General features: G+C 39.2%; 1 protein-coding gene across 1 annotated transcript; it reads right to left on the reverse strand.

The window, feature by feature from the left end:
- Window positions 1-705: 705 nt before the first annotated feature.
- On the reverse strand, window positions 706-22999 carry LOC109994292 (gamma-aminobutyric acid receptor subunit rho-3-like). The gene is made up of 10 exons (XM_065949138.1): window positions 22316-22999; window positions 17967-18079; window positions 9098-9165; window positions 7612-7835; window positions 6673-6755; window positions 5716-5853; window positions 4074-4226; window positions 3266-3327; window positions 3031-3162; window positions 706-2377 (listed from the first exon to the last, which is right to left on the reverse strand). The coding sequence occupies exons 1-10, from the start codon at window positions 22450-22452 to the stop codon at window positions 2075-2077; spliced, it is 1413 nt and encodes a 470-aa protein (XP_065805210.1). The 5' UTR covers window positions 22453-22999; the 3' UTR covers window positions 706-2074.
- Between the last annotated feature and the right edge of the window lie 322 nt (window positions 23000-23321).

The following is a 23321-nucleotide window of genomic DNA, read 5'->3' on the forward strand; positions in this document are numbered from 1 at the left end:
ATATATATAAATATATAATTAATTAAATCATTAAATGTGTCATCAATTATTTAATATTGGAAATAAATCAACAAATATAGAAATAAATATATAAGTATTTAATTAATTAAATGTATGTGTTATTAAATTATTAAATAATTATTTACGTGTGTCATTCATTATTTAAAATTGGTAATATATAAATAAATAATTTATGAAATACATAAATAATTAAATAAATGTTTAAATGTTCATTCATTCTATGTAAAAACACATCTATTTATTCCACTATTTATTTAATTATTTCATGTTTCCTACTCCAGCAGTACCTCATGAAATAATTTTATCAATTTATCAATTTCATCAAACTCAATGGGCGGGATTAACGCTGATCGAGTCACAAACCATTGCTTTGGTCTACAGGGTTGCCAGACTAGGCGGTTTGTAATTATTTATTTATTACGACATGCATTTAATTAATTAAATGATTATATATTTATTTATAATATATATTTGTTGATTTATTTCCAATATTAAATAATTGATGACACATTAATTATTTAATTAATTATATATTTATATATTTAATTTTGGCACTTTTAGTCCTCCATAAAGGCTGTATTGCTTCTTTTAATTTAAACTTCACTTTCAAACAAACAACGTGTTTCAACTATTTTGTATTTATCAAAATTCAAAACAGGAGTGCCCAAAGAAACTTCTATAGAGCCACTTCAAAGGTGTTGTTTAATAGTAACATCCCTGCAGGCTTACAACTTAAAATTCACATGTCCCTGAAGTACACATGAATTCACTTTTAAATCTTCATAAACAAAAACAAATTGTATGAGAAATTAAATCAAATATCATGTTCAGTCGTTACTTGGCTCATTCACATTATTCATCAAAAGAGGAGTATAAATATATGTATTTGTTTAAATAACGGTTAATTCTTATTGATTTTCCCTGGTGTTAGGGAAAATGATAATTATAGTGGTTTATTATAAAAGTTATGTAAAGATTGTAAAAAAAAAGAAAGAAGATTCATTATGTTCAATTCAAACCGCTCCCAAGACCAATGTCTGGTTGTAACTGTGGTCAATTTAGAGTTCCATACTCTGAGGTACTGGTATGCTTTTGTTTCTCCTGTAAGGAAGACCATTAATGTTGGAGCTGCAGCTGAAGAGGCTCCTGTGAGAAAGACTTATTTCAGAGTCAGCAGAGCCCTGCGAAGAATCGGTATACTTCAGCTCACTCTCTGCTGAATCGTCAGAGTCTGGTGAGTTTTTCAGTTCTCGATCAGGAGTACAGACTCCAGTTGATATTTCAGTTCTGGATCAGAAGTAGAAAATCCAGTAGATCTTTCAGTTTTGGATCACGAGTACAGACTCCAGTTGATGTTTCAGTTCTGGATCAGGAGTACAGACTCCAGTTGACGTTTCAGTTCTGGATCAGGAGTACAGACTCCAGTAGATCTTGTAGTTCTGCATCAGGAGTACAGACTCCAGTAGATCTTGTAGTTCTGGATCAGGAGTACAGACTCCAGTAGATCTTTCAGTTCTGAATCAGGAGTACAGACTCCAGTAGATCTTGTAGTTCTGGAACAGGAGTACAGACTCCATTAGATCTTTCAGTTCTGGATCAGGAGTACAGACTCCAGTAGATCTTGTAGTTCTGGAACAGGAGTACAGACTCCATTAGATCTTTCAGTTCTGGATCAGGAGTAAAAAATGTCAGTAGATCTTTCAGTTCTGGATCAGGAGTACAGACTCCAGTTGAAATTTTAGTTCTGCATCAGGAGTACAGACTCCAGTAGATCTTTCAGTTCTGGATCAGCAGTACAGACTCCAGTAGATCTTTCAGTTCTGGATTAGCAGTACAGACTTCAGTAGATCTTTCAGTTCTGGATCAGGAGTACAAATGTCAGTAGATCTTTCAGTTCTGGATCAGGAGTACAAATGTCAGTAGATCTTTCAGTTCTGGATCAGGAGTACAGACTTCAGTAGATCTTTCAGTTCTGGATCAGGAGTACAGACTCTAGTAGATCTTTCAGTTCTGGATTAGCAGTACAGACTTCAGTAGATCTTTCAGTTCTGGATCAGGAGTACAGACTCCAGTAGATAATGTTAAAGAGCAGGTAGGACATTGGGAAGGCAAGGCGGGAGTATGAGTCGATCATGTAGCTGTTGCTGACCAGCAGGTCCACGTTTTCCCGCAGTGACCGCTGCCGGTGGAGGCGAGTGCCCTCTATGGGCCTGATGTCGGGGCTTTGGGCTGAACTGGTGAGGGGATCAGTGGTCAGGGTGGGCGCCATTCGAGGGAATGTAGTAAGCTCAATTTCATCGTCATGGAAACAGCCGTCGAAGGCCATCGCCTGGCTGGCGTTATATGTGGATGGGATCTGAAACCGTACAGAAAGAGTTTAATTGCAAATAAGATATAATGTGATGTTTACATTTAATTTTGTGCTGATCAGGTTTATCAAAAGTCTTTGTGTTAGTTAAATAGCACCTTTCAATCCTCCTCAGATGAAAGATGTAGGGTTTGGCAGACAATAACTAAAAGCATGATGTTTGAAAATGTGTCGCGGCTACTTATGAAAATGTTTAGCTAAAGTTTCTCAGATCCATTATACAGTAGCAGTGGTTCTCAGGTGGGTCAGGCCCCAAAAGTGGGTTGTGAAGCTGTTTTTAGTAAGCCTTGAATGTGTGCCTGAAAAATAAATAGTGTCAAAAAGTCTATGAAGCACTGTTTAAATTTGTTTGTTTTGTTCTGTTTCTTTGTTCTGTCACATGTTTTTTTTTACTTTCTGTGCTCCAAACTGCACAATTTCTAATTAAATAAATCTGATTGGTTAAAAATATAAATAATTTGGGTCTTCCATGAATACAAAAGATATGTGGAAGAGAAAATTAAAGATTAAAATTGCTGTGAGTGTCCCTGAGTGGCCACTAGAGGGAGACTCTAGGTAAAAATTTGAGTGGTATGATTCCCTGTTCTTCCCATGGTTCCCTCACTGTGCAGGAATAATCTCCATGTGTCGTCAGTGCTGACCTTCCCCCTCTTCATCTTCCTCATCTCCTCAAGAGTGGTGCAGTAGTTCACAGCCGCATATTCGATCACAGAAAGAAAGACAAACAGGAAGCTGGTCCACAGGTAGATGTCCACTGCTTTCACATATGACACCTGGACCACAAACACACCACGATCAAATATAAACAATAACTACACATAACTAAGTCCCACTGTACCTGAATGCATCTTAGACCCAAACAACCCCAGCTGATACCTGAGGCATGGAGGAGGACACTCCGGTGATGATGGTGGACATGGTGAGCACCGTGGTGATACCTGCAGAATGAGAAAGCATCACATTACCAGTGGCACTGGTTCACTTTTAAAGAAAGCCTTTTTAACAAAACCCTTAGAATAACAAATTATTTTAATACTTATTGAAAAATTCATATTAAACAGAGATCATTATAATTATGATATGACAGTTCTTCATCATCAACAGCAGCGCTGAAATACATGAAATGGATTTTTATTTGATCTGTGACGCGAGAAAAAAAAAGAGTTCAAATCAAAGATCAAGAACAGCAATTTCAAGGAAGTTTGTCTTAAAGCAAAAGATATCTGAGTCGTTGAGTTTCATATGAAATTTGAAAGTAAAAAATGTATTAATCCTAATTTGTTTATGTCTAAAAAAGTCCTCAATTGAAAGTGTGCAGCAAAACTGATTTAATGTAAACTTGGTGGAAGGCAGCTGTGTTCATGCCAACAGAGAGAGTAACATGTCAAACCCCGCCAAGTGGGAAACAGTAGGCACAGAAATATGCAAGCAGGAGCAGAAAGGCTAAAAAAAATCCACCTGTAGGTAGCTAAAAACTTGAGATGTCTTTCTAAGTGACACATACAGAGTCTGAACATGCAATTTCCACATGATAAAAATGTTCAGTATATCATTGAAAAATAAAAATAAGTTCACACTGGTCTCCTCTTCAGGGCCAGACAGTTTGTTCCCACAAAGTGAATCATGACATTTTAGAGCTCAGACGTGGGTTTTGTCTCATGTTATTTTGAATTTAAAGCATTACCCAGAGAGACACGAGCAGGGACGGCTCTCCTGTCGATCCAGAAGGACACCCAGGAAAGGACCACCATCAGCATGGTGGGGAAGTACGTCTGCAGCATGAAGAAGAAGATGTGCCTCCTCAGGATGAAGTTGATGAACAGTCGATTATACCACCCTGACAGAAAGACACACATTGTTGAGTATCTGTAATGTTCCTTCAAGTGCTGCAGTTTGGACAACATGTTAAACCCGGCTGCAGGGTTTGAACCTGGCTTTGCAGAGATACATATGACAAACACAAACTGAAGATGGAAGTACATCCTTGTCTAAATCTGCCACTACATTTTTTTTTGTATCTAGAATCCCCTGAAAAGATTAAATGTGCTTTGCAGACACTTGTGAAAAGTCACATCTGTCTGTGGGTCAATACAGGGACAACTAGGGATGCATTTCTTTTTCTTTTTAAATTTGAATAATTTCCTAAAGCTTAAATCATGATTCAATTGAGAGCTAAATGAATTACAACTCTATGTAAACAAATGCAAATTAAGAAAACATCAACAGATTGACAACACGTGCAGTAGTTAAACTTCCCTTTTGTGTTGATCTGAAGTGATTCCTGTGGACAAAGTGGTAACTCGTATCTCTGTGCTGATCTAGTCTTGTGCATGTGTGTGTATGTTGTATTTTCTGCTAATATTTCATCCTGCTTTATTTTTTTAATTTCTAAATTGCAAGTCACTGTGAATCCTTGCTGTGGAAATACAGGCTTTTTTTCCTGCAGGGTGCTGCTGACACTGATCCTGTAAATGGAATTAGAAATAACTTATTTGTAGAAATAATCATTCAAAAAAGTTGTTGATAGTCTCATTTGCTTTTGTGAATTATAGAGAAGCATCTGTATTAAATTCAGACCAGCTAAAAACTCCTCACATGACCTTTAAAGGAACATGTTGTTTTTATTTATTGTTTACTGCTCAGTGATTGGTGGTGGGCATGTTCACTGGAGTATGGCCGGTGGTACTAATTAGGACTCACCAGTTTCGTTTTGTTTTTCTGTTTTTGGCTTGTAGCCTGTCAGTGTTTAACCATCCACAAAACCATCCGCTTGGTCTCTTTGATCCTACCATGTGGTCAGTACTGAGAATAAAGCGCTAAGACTTTTAGAGATGTTTAACACTTCAAAGAATGTGGTGCAGGTTAGAAACAGAAGAGACACATTTTCCTAACAAAGTCAGAGTAACATAAAAATAATTTAAATCGTTAACTTTAAGGTGAACTTGCATAATGTTGCCTTAAGATGTGCCTTTATTGGAAATGAGAAGCCTGAACCATGACAGGAAGCAGAGATAAACAAAACACAAAGAGACTGCAGAGTCTACATACTTTTGGTTATTAAGAATATACAAATGAATTGTTATTCACAATGGATAGAAAACAGATGCTGCTGCTCTTTCTCTTTGAATTCAGGTTATTGAACACACACAGACACTCACAAGAACAAAGGAAAACACAAGCACATGAATACACACACACACACACACGCACACACACACACACACACACACACACACACACACACACACACACACACACACACGCACACACACACACACACACACGCACACACACACACACGCACGCACACACACACACACACACACCGGTGCTGCTGTAGAAGGCCAGGCCATTGGAGGCGTGGAAATGCTTGATGAAGAACTGAGACAAGACGATCTCGTCCGTCCTCAGAGAGTCGTTCCCATTCTTCCAGTAAAGCATCAGGTCGTTCTCATTATACGCGTCTGTGGAGAGAGAGAGAGACAGGAAGAGATCAGTGTGATGAATATTATAGAACAGATGAGAACTAAACATAAAATAGATGGAGAAATTTTTTTGCTGCTGCTGGAAGTTGTCTGATTAAATCCTGCTACCTGCGATGAAAGTATTTAGAAAAAGTTACCCTGTTTATATCCTTATATGAATAAAACTGTATACGTCTCTTCAGATAAAAGCACTGACTCCTCCTGCATGGCATCAAAGTTAGAGTAACATTTGACCACCTTATACATTCAGCTTGTTAAACGTAGTACATTGGTTCCTGACCTAGGGATCTAGTCCCTCAAATGGGTCACCTGGTGAAACTGAGAGGTCCTGTTATGAATAATCATAGAAAATATCAGTTTTGCTCCTTTTTTGTTTGAAGAAGCAGAGTGGGATTTTTTCCGGCACAACTCCAGCTACTCTTGTAGTGTGCTGTGTGTTTGCTGTGTGTTTGCTGACCTCTTGGCTCCTTTTTTGTTTAGAATTGGACACTTAGCCCTCTCTTTAAGGGGATTTATGGCCTTTAATAGACAGAGATGTAGATAAATGGTAAATACAAGAGAGAGAAAGAGAACAAGAGAGATAGAGAGATAGATAGAGAGAGAGAGAGAGCGAGAGAGAGGGAATAATACGCAACAAAGGGTCTGGGTCAGATTTAAACCCAGTCCTTTATTTGCCATATAAACATGTTGTGATAATAAAATAAAACTCACTTCATGATGTAAGAGGACAAGGGAAAGTGCAGTATATAAATATTGTGTGTGTGTGTTTTTGTGTTTTTTTGTGTGTGTGTTTCTCACAGCTCTCCAGCTCCAGTGAGCAGTTCTGTGTGTCCAGAGGGAAACTACTGAAGTCCATCGAGCAGAGAGCCGTCACTGTGACTCTGAAAAACACAAACGCAAAAAAACAAATGTCAACACATGAAGTCATCACGCCCCAATCATCAATTATTCCAAACATCAGTCCAAACCTTTAAACTATTGCAATATGTACAAACACATTTTTTTATGGAGCAAAGCGAGAGCAGCAAATCCTCACACCTGACATATTGCAACTATGAAATCATGTTTGATGCTTATCTGAGAAACAATTTAAATGATGATCGTAATAGATGCCACTTTAATTTCTATCAACTTGTAAATTAACTTTGGTTGTATTTTCACATTTTAAGGTGTTTTGTGTTTAGTTCTCATAAGAGGCCTCTGTGCATTAAGTGTGGATGAGTTTGCATATCATAAATATATTAATAAGGTGTCTCCCTCTCCCCCCACTGAGCAGCAGGTTGGGCTTTCTTACAAAGAAAGATCAAATTACTGATTTATGATCCAATTGTTTATTAATAGCCTTATTTCATTCACACTGAAATATTCTTTCTGGTGTAACGTAAATGTTTTAGTCTTTTCCATTATTGCTGTGCATGAGTTTTGTTTTTAAATAATTAAAGGCCCATCTCATATTGACGCCTGTCCCTAACAAAGGCAGAGTTATTTCAAAGACTGCAGTAAATAAAAGCCTGGGCTATTAATTGAGTTTTATGGTATAACATTTTATCTGAAACAATAAGCATTAAACCTGTCAGATAAACAAAGAGGATCATAGAGTGATGTGTTTTCCTATAGAAGAAAAATAAGTGAAATGTTCGAAAATACTAAGAAAAACTTTATTACTTTCCACATCTACAAAACACATCTGAAAATGTGAAATAACTTGAAGTTGTCCTCCCGTTCCTGTCCCCGTACCTGACGCTGTAGAGGATGTTTCCATCGGGGTAAACCCTCAGCATGATGTTCTCCATGGTGGTGTCGTGGATAAACGAGCGCTTCGAGTGGACGAAGAAGACGTCGGGGACCCAGATCTTCTTCACCAGCCTCGAGTCAAACGTCCGGCTCTGATTGTTTCTGGACGGAAACGACAGCCGCTCGTCTTTCCAGTAATGACGCAGGTATAGAGTCATGGTGAAGTCCTGCAGAAAATGTAAAAAAGGTTTGTTATGTGTCTGAGTTTTAAGTTACAGATCTGTGATCTTACATTATAGAGTGTATAACTTGCAACAAATAAAAAACAATATATGACACTTGTACAACACTTTACCATCTTATTTGAGTTATTTAAGTTTCCCATTCTTTCAAAAGTGTATGAATCTGTAAGTGTGTCTTTTTTCTGGTAGTATTGGAGTTGAAAAGGCTCAGAAATCAGTGTCAGAGATGTATGAAACATTTTTCTGCAGCAGCCTGAGGCCTGAGGTGAAGTACAGGCTGCCTGCAGATTTTCAGCGTTCCGGTTGAAGCCGCCGTGACAACACCGTCCTCCCTGCCATTCGTCTCTCTTGGCTGCAGGAACGCGATAAAACACTTGTAGTAAATGGGTGCTTGAGTTAAAAGCGGAGCCATCGAGGGGTCACACACCAGACATAGGGTACAAACAAGAAGTGATGTCAGAGCAGCCTGAATCTGACATTAAAACCTTTTTAATCCCACTAAAGTTACAGCTTTCTGTCACAGAATATTCTAAACCTTGTGAACTCCTTGAAGGTTATTGTATGTGGACCAAACAAAAACTTCAGAAAAACAACTTAATGGGACCTTTAAACTGTCGTTAAAAAATCACAGAGCCCATCAAAAAGACTTCAGATTTTTAAATCAGTGAATGCACAGCATTATTTTTGGCGGAAAACTTTCTCAAACTGAACACAGATAAAGCAGAGGTGGTTATCTCTGCTCCTGATGTGTTGTAAGGTGAAGAGAGTTGAATTGCAAACAGCCTCTTCTACAAAATCACACAAAAACCAGAGCTAACTGCACAGAGCAGGACAACCTTTCTCTGGGCGTGTTTGCTCTTTAATGACATTAGTGTAACTTCTTCATGAATCAGATAGCGGTAGCACATGATGCAAAATTCACGGTGCTGTCGGTGTTCAGTGGAGCTCTGAACTGTCTTTGCCACAGCAGCACCAACAATAAACCATTCAGAAAACAGAGCTAGTGGAGCTAAAGGTTATTTTTAACACTTTAACAAGCTCAAAGAAATCTCAGCCGGTTTGTCTGATGAATTTTCTGTAGTTAAAACGCAGCACGCTGAGTGATTAGTGCAGGCCTGTTTACCCAGCAGGTTCAACAAAGGACAGAAAATGTCTTCATTCACGTTTTTAAAGGTTTGTTCATCAGTCATTATAAGTTTGACATGAAGCTTGTATTTCAATAGTGTAGCTAATCATTGATTCCTCACCATGTTGACCTCTGAGATGCTGTCGATGCTCTCCACCTGCACGTCAATGCCCACAGGGATGGCTGAACCTGAAAGAAGAGGTTAAACAACATCATTAGTTTAACTCGCACTCATAAATCAAGGTGAGGTTTGTGCTTGAGGTGACATGTTGAACATCTGAAGAGGATTCAGGTAAAAGGATTCTCTGTTCTTGTTCAACCTGAACCATTCCCTGGAACGCTTTCAGTTGGAAAAACATAATTGAACCTTCTTTTTTTTTTTTTTTTTAAATAAATGAGTGTGATTTGGATCATGAAACCACAAACGTGTGCATATAACTGCGAATGATTTGATTTTACCCGTTAAAAACAGAAAACATGCAATGAAACATTCAATATAGAGTTTAAATGTCCCATGATGTTGTTTCAGGGCCTTTTTCAACCCCCAAAAAAGTGTAAAAAACACCACAATTGGTCTGTAATGTCTTTTAAAATCGGCTTGTATTTCATCTTTCGCTTTAGTTGCATCATCAAACCTCACTCTGGTCTACTACTGGTGAAAACATCCTTTTTCCTCACCACAGTCATCTTCATCAGTCCCCCACACTCCCCCGCTCCATCTGCCTCATTAGCAGATTAAGCTTGTTTAACCGCTAAACCTTAACAACCTGATTTGTGAAAACACAAACAGAGCAGAAATAGCTCAACAGCACAAATCCCCCCTAAAAAAAATAAGCTTAAATCACAGCGTCTCACTTCCTTGTTTGAATCGTCTCCACACCATGACCGGACAAAGTTTATGAAGGATGTTTGAACGCCCCGTAAGCAACTCTGATTATGATTGGTGGTCAATCTGGTCGGCTAATTTTAGTTTTAATCCAAGGCTGCGGCCTTCAGGCGAAAAAAAGCTCTTTCCTCACTCGACCACAAGCATTAGCAAAGATTTAACTGTTGTCCTCAACTCATAAACATGTGGAACACACTAAGCATGCTGTTTAGAGTCAATGTGAAGAGTTTAACAATGAGAGGGGAATGCTCTGCAAGAATGAGCAATCATGACTGTCAAACATACAGAACCACTAAGTCTCTTCTGACAACCGTGAACTTTGGCCAGACTTGGTATGTTTGTTTGGTGATTTTAGTTTGAACCGGGCTAAATTTAAAGCGTTGAAGTTGCATTGTCACTGTGGTTCTTAAACAGTATTTAAGTGACTATCCTCCATTCATAGAAGGTCTTAACTAAACATTGTTATGAAGTCATTTCAATGATGTCTACAGAAAACTGTTACTTGTGATCTTTGAAAATATTTTTTAACAGAAGAGGAAGGCAAACTTGAGCTTTAAATGGCTTAAATGATTTGACTTTATTCTGCTCTACTCAGACTACCGACTCAAGGTGCAATATTTACCCCCCTGTGACCTGCAGGCATTTAATATGAATGATGCTAAATGTACCAAGGGGACAAAGTGATCCTCACTCTGTGCCGCCTTCGGAGGTATCAGAGGTGTTACAGGGACGAGGCAGGATCTGCGGGGGAGGAACAGCACTGTGTGTGTGTGTGCATGTATCAGTGTGTGTGTATGTGGAGCTCCGCTGTGCTGGGCTCTCTAGCAGTTCTGCAACGCCCTATGTGAATTCACAGACTTGGACACAAATATTACGGGGTAGCAGAATTAAAATTAATGTCTTCAGGCTTAATGATGGTGGAGCAGCACTGTTGCGGAATTGCACCATGAAAGGTTATTTTGACACTTTGTGCGACGCCGTGAGGAGTCACAACAACAGCAACAAAGCCCTAGCATGTTTAGTTTTAGCCTTACAAAAGAGTGAACAGCATTTTAAAATTTAAAGAAGATAGACCATGTAATGCCTTGTGATACATGAAGCAAAGAATAATTGACTGAATTAACTGGTGTTCTATCGACTAATGTAACCCATCAGTATGTGCTACCATTTGGCTCTGTGCATCTTAAAAGAAATGTTTTTGGTAGAGCTTCAGAAGATGCTTTCCTTTTCCTCACAGAGCAATCGCACCGCATCATTTGATAGGATAGCCTCTGCTCTCAATTCACGGTATAAACAACACTGCACAAAGCAAGACATCTCAACAGAATGCCGGCTCTTCAGGAAGCTTTTGCATGTGACTTACAAACCTGGAAATTAAAGTAGTGTTTTCCTTGCATTTAGTTCTGTTCTCTCAGAGATCCCTGGTTTAAATTACCTGGACTTTGGTAGATTATCAGTTTCTGCACATGGATTTACATCACTAAACACGAAACACACACTGAACACTAAAAAAAACCCTTTTGATCTGCACATAACCAAAACCATGTCTGCTGGTTTACAATGCACAGACACACAGAGTCCCTCCTGAACTGATTTGGGTTTGACCGTAACCTCCGTCTGGCCGTGGTTTACAAGGTTACATTCCTCTCCTCACTCTAAATGAAAAACACAACGACTTGAAAGTGTGCTTTTGCATGAACGGATGTAAAATGTGTTAATTCCTGAATGCACCTGAATGTTAGCAGGCCTGCAGCTCAATAAACACTTTATTTAATGAAGTCTATCTGGACCATAAAGCTCCTGCTGCAGGCCAGCCTTTGTGCTGGCATGACTCATGATGAAACCACCAGCAGTGCAGACTCAACAGCCAGCGTAGCCCCGACAACATCTGCTGATGGTGGGAAAAACCTAAAAGAGAAGGTCACTCTCTCCCTCTCTTTACTGCTTTGTCTTTCCCATGTCACACCCAGTAAGAGAACGTTTTGGGCATTTATAAAGAGAAACATATGTAAAAAGGAGGTCACACTCAAATCTCTTAGTTTATGTGATGCACGGTTTCAGCATGAGCTCAAAGTTTGTGTATTTTAACAGATATCCAAACTAGTCTAAATCCTACTTTCCTACAAAACACTGAAGGTAGAAGTAATGTTTCCTACCAGGATGCACCTGAATTGATGTTACAATGAGCACCAAAACAGATCCATATGAATAGCTGAATCACATTCAGCAAGTTGGACATAAACATAACTATATGTAAGGGCAGGATTGCATCAAAAGGGGGGTTGGATTGGGGAATTTGTGTCTGCTTCAACATCTGACTTTTTTTGCCGATCAACACGTTGATGAGAAAGTTGCTGTGGAGCTTTTTTATTTTTTTTGAAGAGCCCTGAATTTATTTCATAATCATAGTTCCTGGAAATGTAAGCGCACTGAAACAATCAGAGACAAATGTTTATCTCTGTCATCAGTGGAAAAAACAAAAAACGACTCTAGATCAAAAACAGAAGAGAAATCTGGAGGAAAAGTTGGTCGCCGTGGTTCCTGCTCAGCCCGTTTCACTATCAGAGAAAATCAGTGAAGTGCCTCAGGTGGTCTCATTGTTAGGTGAGGGTATGAGGTGGTTGACCGCCTGAATGTTTGTCTGCTCTGCAAACGTGTGTTACAATGATGCAAACTATCCTTTCTGTGCAGGTGCTCCAAAATGGAAATGAAAGGCTGCAAGCTGAAGGACCTAGCCATAAAAAATAGGATCTTTTTAGTGCATATGCCCCCAAATGTAATTATTTTCATCCCCCTGTGCACAGATTGTCCTGCTATTCATGTAATCCAGCTCTGTACTCTTTGGGTGACCCTACAACATTACAGTTAGCAAGCTGCTGCAGATTTAATAACGCATAAAAATCTTGCCTGGCGCAGCTTTAAGGTCATATTTTGGCCCAAAATGTGAGTCGTTTAATCCCTGAACACAACGCAGCAGATGGATCAATTCATGCAGTCATAAGCAGCATAATGCAGCTTTAAGGTCACAGGATGTTTCCAGTGTGGGTTTTCATTTGACTCCCAATCAAAAGAGGAGGAGGAGAGGTGAGAGCTGCAGAGGAATTTAGAGGTGATTTTCCAAGCGGCTTTTCGAGAATGTGAACGTCAGACTCATACACAATCCATACTGACTCAGCCCAGCCATGCGTAACAGAGTCAGCTCAGCCTCAAACACTGTAATGTAATGAAAGCTCTGCTCCCTGCAGGTTGAACTATCTGTAAGTATTTAGCCGCCACACACACAGAGTTTATATACTGAACCACACCAGTGGTTTTTAATGTTAAAGCAACGTACAGTCTCGACATCAGAGCTGAACTTTTGGAAAACAATATATTTCAGCAGTTTTAGACTCCAGGATGTATTTTCTTTGGGTATTTCTATTTACATCACAAGAAATAGGCAAACAATTATATTTATGCAGTGGTCTACTTAAGTTCAATTTGAAGTACTTTCTCAAACAGAATATTGTAGTTTTACTTTACTATATTAATCTGACAGCTGAAGCACCTATGAAGACACACATTCAGTACGTTTACATAATGTATAAAAACCCAGATTTGTTTTGTTAGTCCAGCTCAAATTATGCTAAACTGAATTTTTCTAAATCGTACTAACACACCTAGGTAACACATTGGGGGCTGATTTACTCTTGCATGTGAACACTTTAATCAGCCCCAAACGGGCTTAACATTTTCATTAGGCCTCACAGTTCCTGCTCTGGAGTGTGACCCGGAAGTCAAGCACAATAATATTTAGTATAAAGCCAGGAAGAAAAAATAAAAGAAAAAGGTATCAACATGGCAAGTAATAGAGCAAGAACCCCACATTTAAGACTGACGAGGAGACACAGTTTACGTTGTGTCAGCTGATTGTTTAGCATGTGACCTAATAGGTCAACCGGAAAAGGTTTTATAGTAACTGAAAGAGGGCATGTCAGCATCTACTGTAGTGGAGATGGACATCGCCCTGTCCCCTGAGCTTTGAATCCGGGACTAGGACAGTTGCCTGAACAAGTTATAACTGTAGCTTGACTTAACTGTGCATGTAAATGAACTGACTGTAAAAAGCTGATTATCGATTCAAATGTAACTTTCACGCTATGTTGAATGAAACAATTGAACTATCATTTAGTAAAACGTGCAGCTATACCCACTGATGTTGCTGGAAAAGGATTATCAGCTATATTTATGTGACTCTTTCCCATCCCCATTCAATAGAATAGCCATTTGAATCAACACTTAAAACACATCAGAGAGAAGAAATGTGTTTGTCACCGTTTCAGTAGCCATGTCTTTTGTTTACATTTGGCTTCATATACCTGGAGTGATTGGAGGTAATACGTCGGAAATTGAGCTTAACTCCTACTTAGACTAGATTGAAGAAACAGATTCAATGTATCTACCTAATTTGCTGGAGATGTCTTCCATTTAAGCTTTCTTTGTTCAAAACACAGCCAGCTCTGTCGACTGTAGACTCTCTATACAAGCTGGAAGTTTTAAAAAACAAAAGGAGCAAACACAAATGTTGCAACCCAAGAGAAAAGTACTCGGAGTTCTGTGATCGTACTCAGTATGCAGAAAGACTTTAAAGAAGGAGGAGAAAATGTTTCTTAAAATAGTAGAGTGGATTGTTTTAATGACTGGCTGCCTGTTTTATTCTGTCTGAGAAACGCATTTACATCCTGTCACACCAAAGTGGTAAACAAACACAACTTTGGAGTCTGCCAAACCTGTTTTTTTATGACAGAAATGAATCTGTCAATTGTATCCAGCGTTTGTTACCTGAAACTTGAGGTAAGGCAAAATGAGGTCACACTGCAGATAGCTACGACCAAAACACAGCACCACCAGCAGAGCACAGACGCAGCTATTAAATCACTTACAAGCATTTGCTGTCAAGATGTCCCTACAACACAGGAAGTCTGAGGTAGTGTGCTGTGAAGTGTTTGGGGATATATTTAAGTTTATAGAAATCCTTTAATGGTTGACCTCGATATGGAAACACTACAAGTCATTCACATGTGAAAAAGGGTTTGAAAAAAATGTCAGATCTGGTCTGTGGATGTTTCAGTCTCATAAAAACGCAGCAGCTATAGGCTTATCATGAGGAAAAAGCTGAGATTTCCCCCGGTGTAAAATTATAGTCCGTAGAAATGCCACAGGGCCGTGGGGCAGACAGTGGTGCTATTGTCGTCCCCACCCTGAATGACAGGAAGGACAACATAGACATGCAGGATTCCAACAAAGCATATAGACTCAGGAAACAGCCGTTTGTCACTGTGTGAAATTTACTTAAAAACTATGCTGAATTACTAAATTGAGTGAGGATTTACTTCATTTCCTTTAAATGACTTGAATACTTTAAAGCATTTGTAATAACTTGATAGTTTTCACTGAGGGTTGGACAGAAATAAATGATTGGAGAAAGTAATCAGCCGGACTTCCGGTCCAATGCAGAGGTGGTCAGCATGAAAAGAGTAGAGGATAGTTCAGATAAATTTGACATGGATCGCGATAAGCATTGCCCACTAGATTGATCTATTCATTTAAACTTTCCCTTGACACTGAAATCTTTTTGTGGGTCTCTGGCCAAGAACGCCCACTGTTACAAAGTTACAAATACTGTGAATACAACATGTAAAAAAACAGACAAGATAAATGTAAATATAAAAGAAAATGTAGAAACAACACAAGATTTGGGGTAGAATTGATTTTTCTAAGCTTTGAGCGCTTGGTTTGTTGATTGCTGTCATGTTTAATCTTCTGTGTCAGAAGATGTTTTCTGTCAGAGTGTAGCTTCTGTTTGTATCAGCGTATTTTCATTGTTTTTAGTGTTTGTTGTATTTTTTTGTTCTTTAATTTCAATGCTTGTACTGTCGATTATTACATGCCTGGGTATTACACATTGAATTAGCCTGTTCAACTAACCGGAATATATTTAGAAACGCTAATAATTCCACTTTCCTTGTTAATTGAAGAAATACCAATCATTATAATAATATAGTGTTAAAAATGATGAACAATGAATGAACGTAATTACTCCACACCTGCTGATGTGAATACACACAGTTATTTAAATATCAACAATGTTTATCTCTTAATGAGCTTTTAGATCATGCACTGATATTATTTTAATCCACAAGTAAGAAACCGACGATTTGCATCATGTGTTTGTGATTGTCTGTATGCATTTATTATTGTGTGGTTAGACGTCAGTTTATTTCCCACCCCTCCATCTGCTCGAGACCTGGAATATAATCCAGATTAATGCACACGAACTCCCCCAACTCACTCACACACACACACACACACACACACACACACACACACAGAACACAACATAGACACACAACCACTTTTGAGCGACCACACAGAGCCTTAATGTATTTCCGATGCATTAATGCTCTCTCTCTCACACACACACACACACACACACACACACACATTCTCGTCCTGACACACAATGGTGTAATCTGGGTCAGAGTTGGTGATTTGGGATTGACACATCCGTTGTCTGGGTGACCGGGTGCCCATCATCACATCATTAAACCAGACTGCGTGTACGCATCATCAGTGTTAGATGAGGAGTGATTTTCTCTGATGAATGATGAGAGGGAGAGAATTAAATCATCTGGGACATGCGATGAAATTAGGTGCTTCTTTTTGTGTGAGTGGGCCAATTTAATTTAAAGTGATTATATAGTTGGGCGCTTCACATTGGTAGGACATTTTTAAATTACGATGACATTTAAGTATCGTAAGGACAGCTTCGCCTTAGGATGATGTCATAGCATTGCGGGGATCCTCCTGCAATAAGATGACATTATTGTTACGATACTCCCTCATTGTAAGGATGTGTTTACTTTGTAAGGACAGTGAAGCAGTATGTGGACATTTTTTGGATTGTGCTGAAATTCCTCTATTGTGAGGACACTCCTGCACTGTGGGGACATTCTTCTTCTGCGAGGACATCACTGAAATGTCAGTCCCATTTTTTAATTGTGAGACCATTACTGCTTAGCTGTTTCCACATATATTTTCCTGAAAATGTCTCGAGAATTTCAGGAGGCAGGCTCCTGTAATCCTCCAGTCCTGGTTGTTCACACATGCGCCACACAGCAGGAGACTATCCCTGTCAACACCTGTTGGACGGGAGGGGAGGCGGGAGTCTCCTGAGGCAAGATATGACGTAAATAGAACAACGCAGAAGTGGAGGATGAAGCAACAGAGACCGCTATACAACACTATAATGGAAATAATATCAGGAGTTTTGTCCCAGTGCAAAAGTCCTCAAGGGGAGTTTTGCTAATTGTGGAAATTTTGCATTATAAGGAAAATCATTGCGTTGTTGGGAAATTTGGGCATTTTGAGGACATTGCTAAGACATGAGGATATCAGTATTTTCAGGACGTTTTTCGCATTAAGAGGATTTTTTTGTATTGTGAGGACAGCCTTGCATTGTGAGGAGATAAACGTCTCACTACTTACTTAGAAATAATAATTACAGTTACATAAGCAAAATAACTATCTTTTGTTGAATAATTTTACAGACTTGATTGAGCACATTGCCCACTGATGAAAGCACATATGAATATTTTGGGGTATTTTGAAGTAGCTGTCAAGATGATATTCCCAGAATAACATCACAAGGAGCCTACATAGGTATGAGGTAGAGCAAAGCAGTGTTTCTCTGGTCTATGTTGGTCTACCGAAGAAATTATAATTATACCCAAACAAAACAAAGAAAGTAAAGTCAGAAGAAAATTACAAACTTGTTAGGTCCAAAAAAATGCACCTGCAATTCCTCCCTACTGCCTAAGTGCGCCAAAGAGAACAAAACAGAAACCATCCATATTGACTTTTTAGGACTTCATTTTAAGAGTATGTTTAGAATGTGCTTTAGTTTACATGTGGCTGGGTGTAAACTTATTGATGGTCCAGGCATTAGCTATGGTTACCCAAATGATGGCTTCCCAATGGGGGACTTCATCAGTATGCGAACACAAATGCACACAGTGTGTGTGTGTGTGTGTGTGTGTGTGTGTGTGTGTGTGTGTGTGTTTACCTCCAAAGCCTGGTCTCATTGCAAAATCATGCTCCTCGATCCTCAGCAGCTGTTCACTTTTTATCAGCAGCGTTTTGGTGCTGTCCTGCCTCTTTAGTTTGTAGTCAATACGCCTGCAAAAACAAAACACACACACACACACACACACACAGATGAACATGACAGACAGACAGCTGGTTGAGTGATTAGTTGGTTTATCATGGATGTAATTGCATGTTTTGATTAGAGAAAACAGTTTGTGGTTTTCTCTCTCTCTCTTTGTCCTCCCTCTGTTCTGCATTCTCTGCCGCTCACTCTTATCCTGCCAAACCATAACCTTAATCAAAGGCATGGCACAACTCCATGAGCAAATAAACACAAACATTTGCACATGTGTGAACACGTGCACAACCTCACGCAGACAGCACTTTATTGTGTTCCTAAAACACCATGATAACTAAAGCCCTGGACATGAAGTTACTACATTTCCCAGAATGCATATAGAGAAAAAGCCAAAGGGGAGTCTAATCTAATTTTTTAGTGTTTTTAAATTCTGTTTCGCAATTTCCCTTACAATATTGCATATTATTTGTGTATTATTATTATTTGTGTCCATAACATTTTTGAAAACGGGACATTTCAAAGGCGATACATTTTTCTGTGAATGCATTATTATATCAAACTGTGATGTTTTGGTTTCTAGCTGTTAAAAAAAGTGAACTCCCCTGAAAACTTCCATGACGTCTGAATTTTCCTTGAAAGTGGTCCTTATGATAAGAATGAGACGTCAAACTGAATCCTGTGACATCACTTCAAACATTTAAATTTGACCTTTAAGAAATGCAATTCTTTGAACTGTATGTCCACAGAGGGCAAGTCTTTTTTTCTAGAAATGCCACTATCCAGAAACATAACGAAAACAAACTGTGCAGTTAAACAAAGCGTTAAATACTATGTATGGCTGACATGCAACCATGGGAAACCCTGACGAGACGAGGGTCAGGATATAAAAGGTGTAATTACAGCCTGCGAACAGCTTCCTCTCTGCTGCACTACATGCTGCTGTGTGTGTGCGTGTGTGCGTGTGTGTGTGTGTGTGTGTGTGTGTGTGTGTGTGTGTGTGTGTGTGTGTGTGTGTGTGCGCGTGCAGTTCACAGGTGAGCACACAATTGGGAAAAAAAGATAAAAGCTGTTTGAGATTTTCTGTGCTGGAGGATGAAAAGCCTCTTTGAAATTCACACACCTTGACACAAACAAACCAGGACACGCACACACACACACACACACACACACACACACACACACACACACACACACACATGCACAGTCACACAAACACATTTGGTTCCTATCATTGTGAGGGTGTACACACTTGAGCCAAATCCTATCTCCATAATCCCCGAAATTAACCTTGAAATAAACAAAACCACAATCACCCAAATAAACCACATTTTCAGAGAACCTCGAACCTGACACTGACTCAATGATCATTTATTTTAAACAGTTATCATAATCAAAAAAGTCTTAAATTTATTTCTTAAACTTGGATTGGACAAAATGAGTCACGAATCCTTGTTGACCTTTTCTCAGATTTTCTGTGACACCTTGAATATGAAACAGAAAGATTCTTAGTTAAAATACTTCACACAGAAATACAGGACAGGAAAAGCAAAGAGTTAAGACGTACTGCCTGGTCCACAGGAGCTTCCTATTACAAAGTTCCTCATGTCTGCTTTAAGTAAACACTGTAGACCTTAACTTACCCACATATTTGACTATTAACTCATAACCTGACTAATGTAGGGACTTTTCCAACCCAAGGGCTATTCTCAGCTTTATCTATATGTTAGATCTGTGTTTTTGGTATCTGAAGTGGCAGGATGTTGAGCTCTACTGTGCAGACTCAGGCTGTCTTTGAAACCTCCTACTATACTAATAGTACTGATTTGGCCAAAATGCAGAATGCAGACTGCAATATGTGAACAAATGCGAGATACACAGTCGGGCAAAGGTACCCAGAAGTGTTCTTTTTGGGAAAAATCTACAGTATGCATCAGACCAGTCTCCCTCACGTACTGTTTCCCACAATGCAAAGCACCAGGTTGTTTCTTAACCAGGTTAAGAAACAACATTTTTTATTCAACACTGCTAACTAAAAGTTAAAATAACTGCGATCGCAATGCCTTTTTTTTTTTTTTTTTTGGACAATTTCCCTTATGAAACTAACAAACTACATCCTGGTCTGTCTGTGAGAACTTGAACCCCTCCTGAGCAGGTACTTCTATCTGCAGTTAAAAACCAAAAACATGGTATGCATACCGGTCTACAACCTGCTTTCATCATATAAATGTTCAATAAATTACAATACGTCCTGTTGACATAACAGATTACATATGTTTGATTAATTTACAACTGTATAACACATTCATTTTGTATTTTATCTTTATCTTAGCTCTTAATTTTTACTTTTTTCTAGCTTTTTAAATTTCTTTACTTTCATGATTTATTTACACATATTTATATGAGCGTTGTTGGCAAAGTAAAAATGCTTTACTATATTGGTATTGGAAAGAAAATGTAGGGGATCATTACACTCAGTGTTTATTTGGTTTAAACGTGTTAACTGGGTGATTATTTTTTATCTACTCAGTGATTTAACACCCTGACACAACTTTTAAGAGATGCAGAGAAGTGAAGCTGCATTCAGTTATTCATTCTTTACAACAGAAGTATCTGAAAGCTTCCTGCGGCTTCCTTCTAAATAAAAACTGTTTGAGGAGCACACTTTTTGCCAGCAGCTGGAAATTTGCAGGGGCCAGTCGTCTGCTGTGAGTCAATAAAAACAGCACAGTCAATGAAGCTTTTTTCCATTTAAACCCACATTTGGTGGAATTTAATTGCAGTGTGCTCACTTTTTAAGATCAAATAACCCAAAGAGAAGTGTAACAGATTATTTAAAGATAAAAGGCTTGAGACAGACCATGGCAGTTTTCAGTCTGTTAATATGTAATTTTGAAGACATTAAACTATTACAAGTAAGGAGGGGAAATTCTCTTCACTGCCAGTTCGGTTTTTAGGTGAAAAGGGAAGTGAAAAAGATTCAACCATGGGAACTTCTGCGTGTCGTTTTCATTAGAAGAAGAGAATTAAAGCCCCCTGACAAGTCTCAGAATATTCTGTACTGTGCAGTAATGTAGTGATGAGCTGTGTTGACCAGGTAGCCATTAAGCTACTAGAAAACCACACATACCCACAAATACCTGAACTAATGGTGACCACAAATGGGTTTGTGCTGAGTGTTAAGATCTGTAATGAGGCAACAGAGTCCAACACTGATGACAGTTTCAGCCTTCATATCAAAGCTAGGCGTAACTGGATGTATTCACAGTATCAACCGAGTGGAAATGATTATACTTTTGAGCAGAAAAGAGAATTACATGCACAAAGATTGCACCAGTAGCATGATATGAATGTCGTCACTCTGTCCCCCTTGCTCATGGTTCACTATTCCTGAACATTTCCTGTTGCGTTCACACGTATGCTCACTCTGACATAATACAGACATTTTTACAAGCGGGCTGCATGTTTTATAACAACAGACAAACAAACAGAAAAAGTAATGACAGTACCATCAGCCTCAGCAGCAGTTTCTGTTGAGAGCTAATTAGCAAATTGTCACGCTAACATGCGAAACTAAGATGGTTATGTTCCGTCACATTGTTTTTGAAGAGGAAACATTCAAATGTTTTCTGACTTCTGACTCCGTCTCAGCAATCAGTTGTGCAATCCATGTTCCAGGTTTACAATTATGAATTATGATTTTTGCAATTTGGGTCATTTATAGAACATGCTCTTAACAAAACCAAACCTTCTTCCTGTACCACACTGAGCTCAGCCCTCTGACAACTTAGTTAACAACACTGAAGGAGCAAGTGGAGAGAGAATGGGTCGTAAGATATTTTTTTTAAAAACCCAACTTTTTTCTAACTAAGATATTTTAGAACAGAACCGAAGTTATTTCAGTTATAGTCAAGATACTGCGATGTGCAATGCTGGTTCTTATTCAATTTTACAAACAGATCTGTTAATCTTTATTTAAATGTTATCCATGTTTTAAAACAATATTCAAATGTTGGCTAAATATACTTGGTAAAAAGTAGCAGGCCTCCTCGTGTGGCTAAGGAATAAAACTCTTAAATGTAGGAAATAAACTGACAAATAGAAGATTTCTACACCACACAATAAGAGTACTGATCCTGGAAACTGAAGGTTGTGTGTGTGTGTGTGTGTGTGTGTGCGCTCAGCCTTTCATCCGTCATAGCCACACTAAGCTGTTGAAATATGTGCAAATGTCCATGCGTGCGTCTCACCCTCCAAACTTGAACTTGCTGTTCTCCCCCAGGAAAACCTCCTTGTTCTTCCTGCGTCCAGAGCTGCGACCACCCATCACGATGATGAAGAGGCTTGCTGTGGCCAGAGCCAGGAAGGTCAACATGTCCACCCTCATGTCTCACAGGTTTCCCCGCCACCACTGACACAACGGCAGCATCCCGGCCACAGCGACCCACCAGCTCCAGCTCCAGGTCTCTGCAGACTAACTCTGGTGGTTCTGGTCAAACATCCCACAGCCGCTGGAAGTTTCCACAGCCAGAGAGATCCAGAACATGGGTAAAACTTCAAACCGAGGCAAATGCATGAGTGGTCCCTTGAAGTTTTTGGTTAAGTGCATGTGTATATGTTTCTACATGCAAATATTTCTGCAGCAGATGCTTGTGCAGCTCCTTGGTGTCCTGCTGAACATCCCGACTGCGATGATCTCCAGGAGCCTTGTCCTCTCTCCAGCTTCATTCACTCCACCTGTCACAGTCTGTTCCTGTGCGCTCTATCTGCTTTTCTGTGCATCTTTCTCCCTCTGATTAAAATCGATATGAACCTATTCTTCGCGGCAATAGAGGAATGACACTAATTCCACTCTAATCCTCTTATCTGCAGCCGCAGCAATCTTTCACTAACCTACAAACAGTCACACACACACAAAGCCATCAGTAATCAGGATTTTCTCAGCAGGACAATGAAAAAACAGGCACCTGGTGTGATTATATGAGGTGAGCGCACACCTCCACTATGTGTGTTCATGACTCTGTGTTTGTGCGCGCAGAGAGAGGTGTTTGTGTGAGGAAATGAATCGAGGGTTTGGAGGAAGCTCAAACAACAAAGGGTGGTCAAGATCGTCCGAGGTTTAATCTTTGTGTAAATGAAGCGAGCTGCTTTTAAACCAGATTCAACTAAAGCTTCCTACCTTTACACCTATGGAGCACATAATCTCAGACAAACACACAGTCTCACACACAAAAATATGCGCTCTGCATGATGTGC

The sequence above is a fragment of the Labrus bergylta genome, chromosome 20 (genome assembly GCF_963930695.1).
Source record: "Labrus bergylta chromosome 20, fLabBer1.1, whole genome shotgun sequence".
In the NCBI taxonomy this organism is placed as follows: Eukaryota; Metazoa; Chordata; class Actinopteri; order Labriformes; family Labridae; genus Labrus; species Labrus bergylta.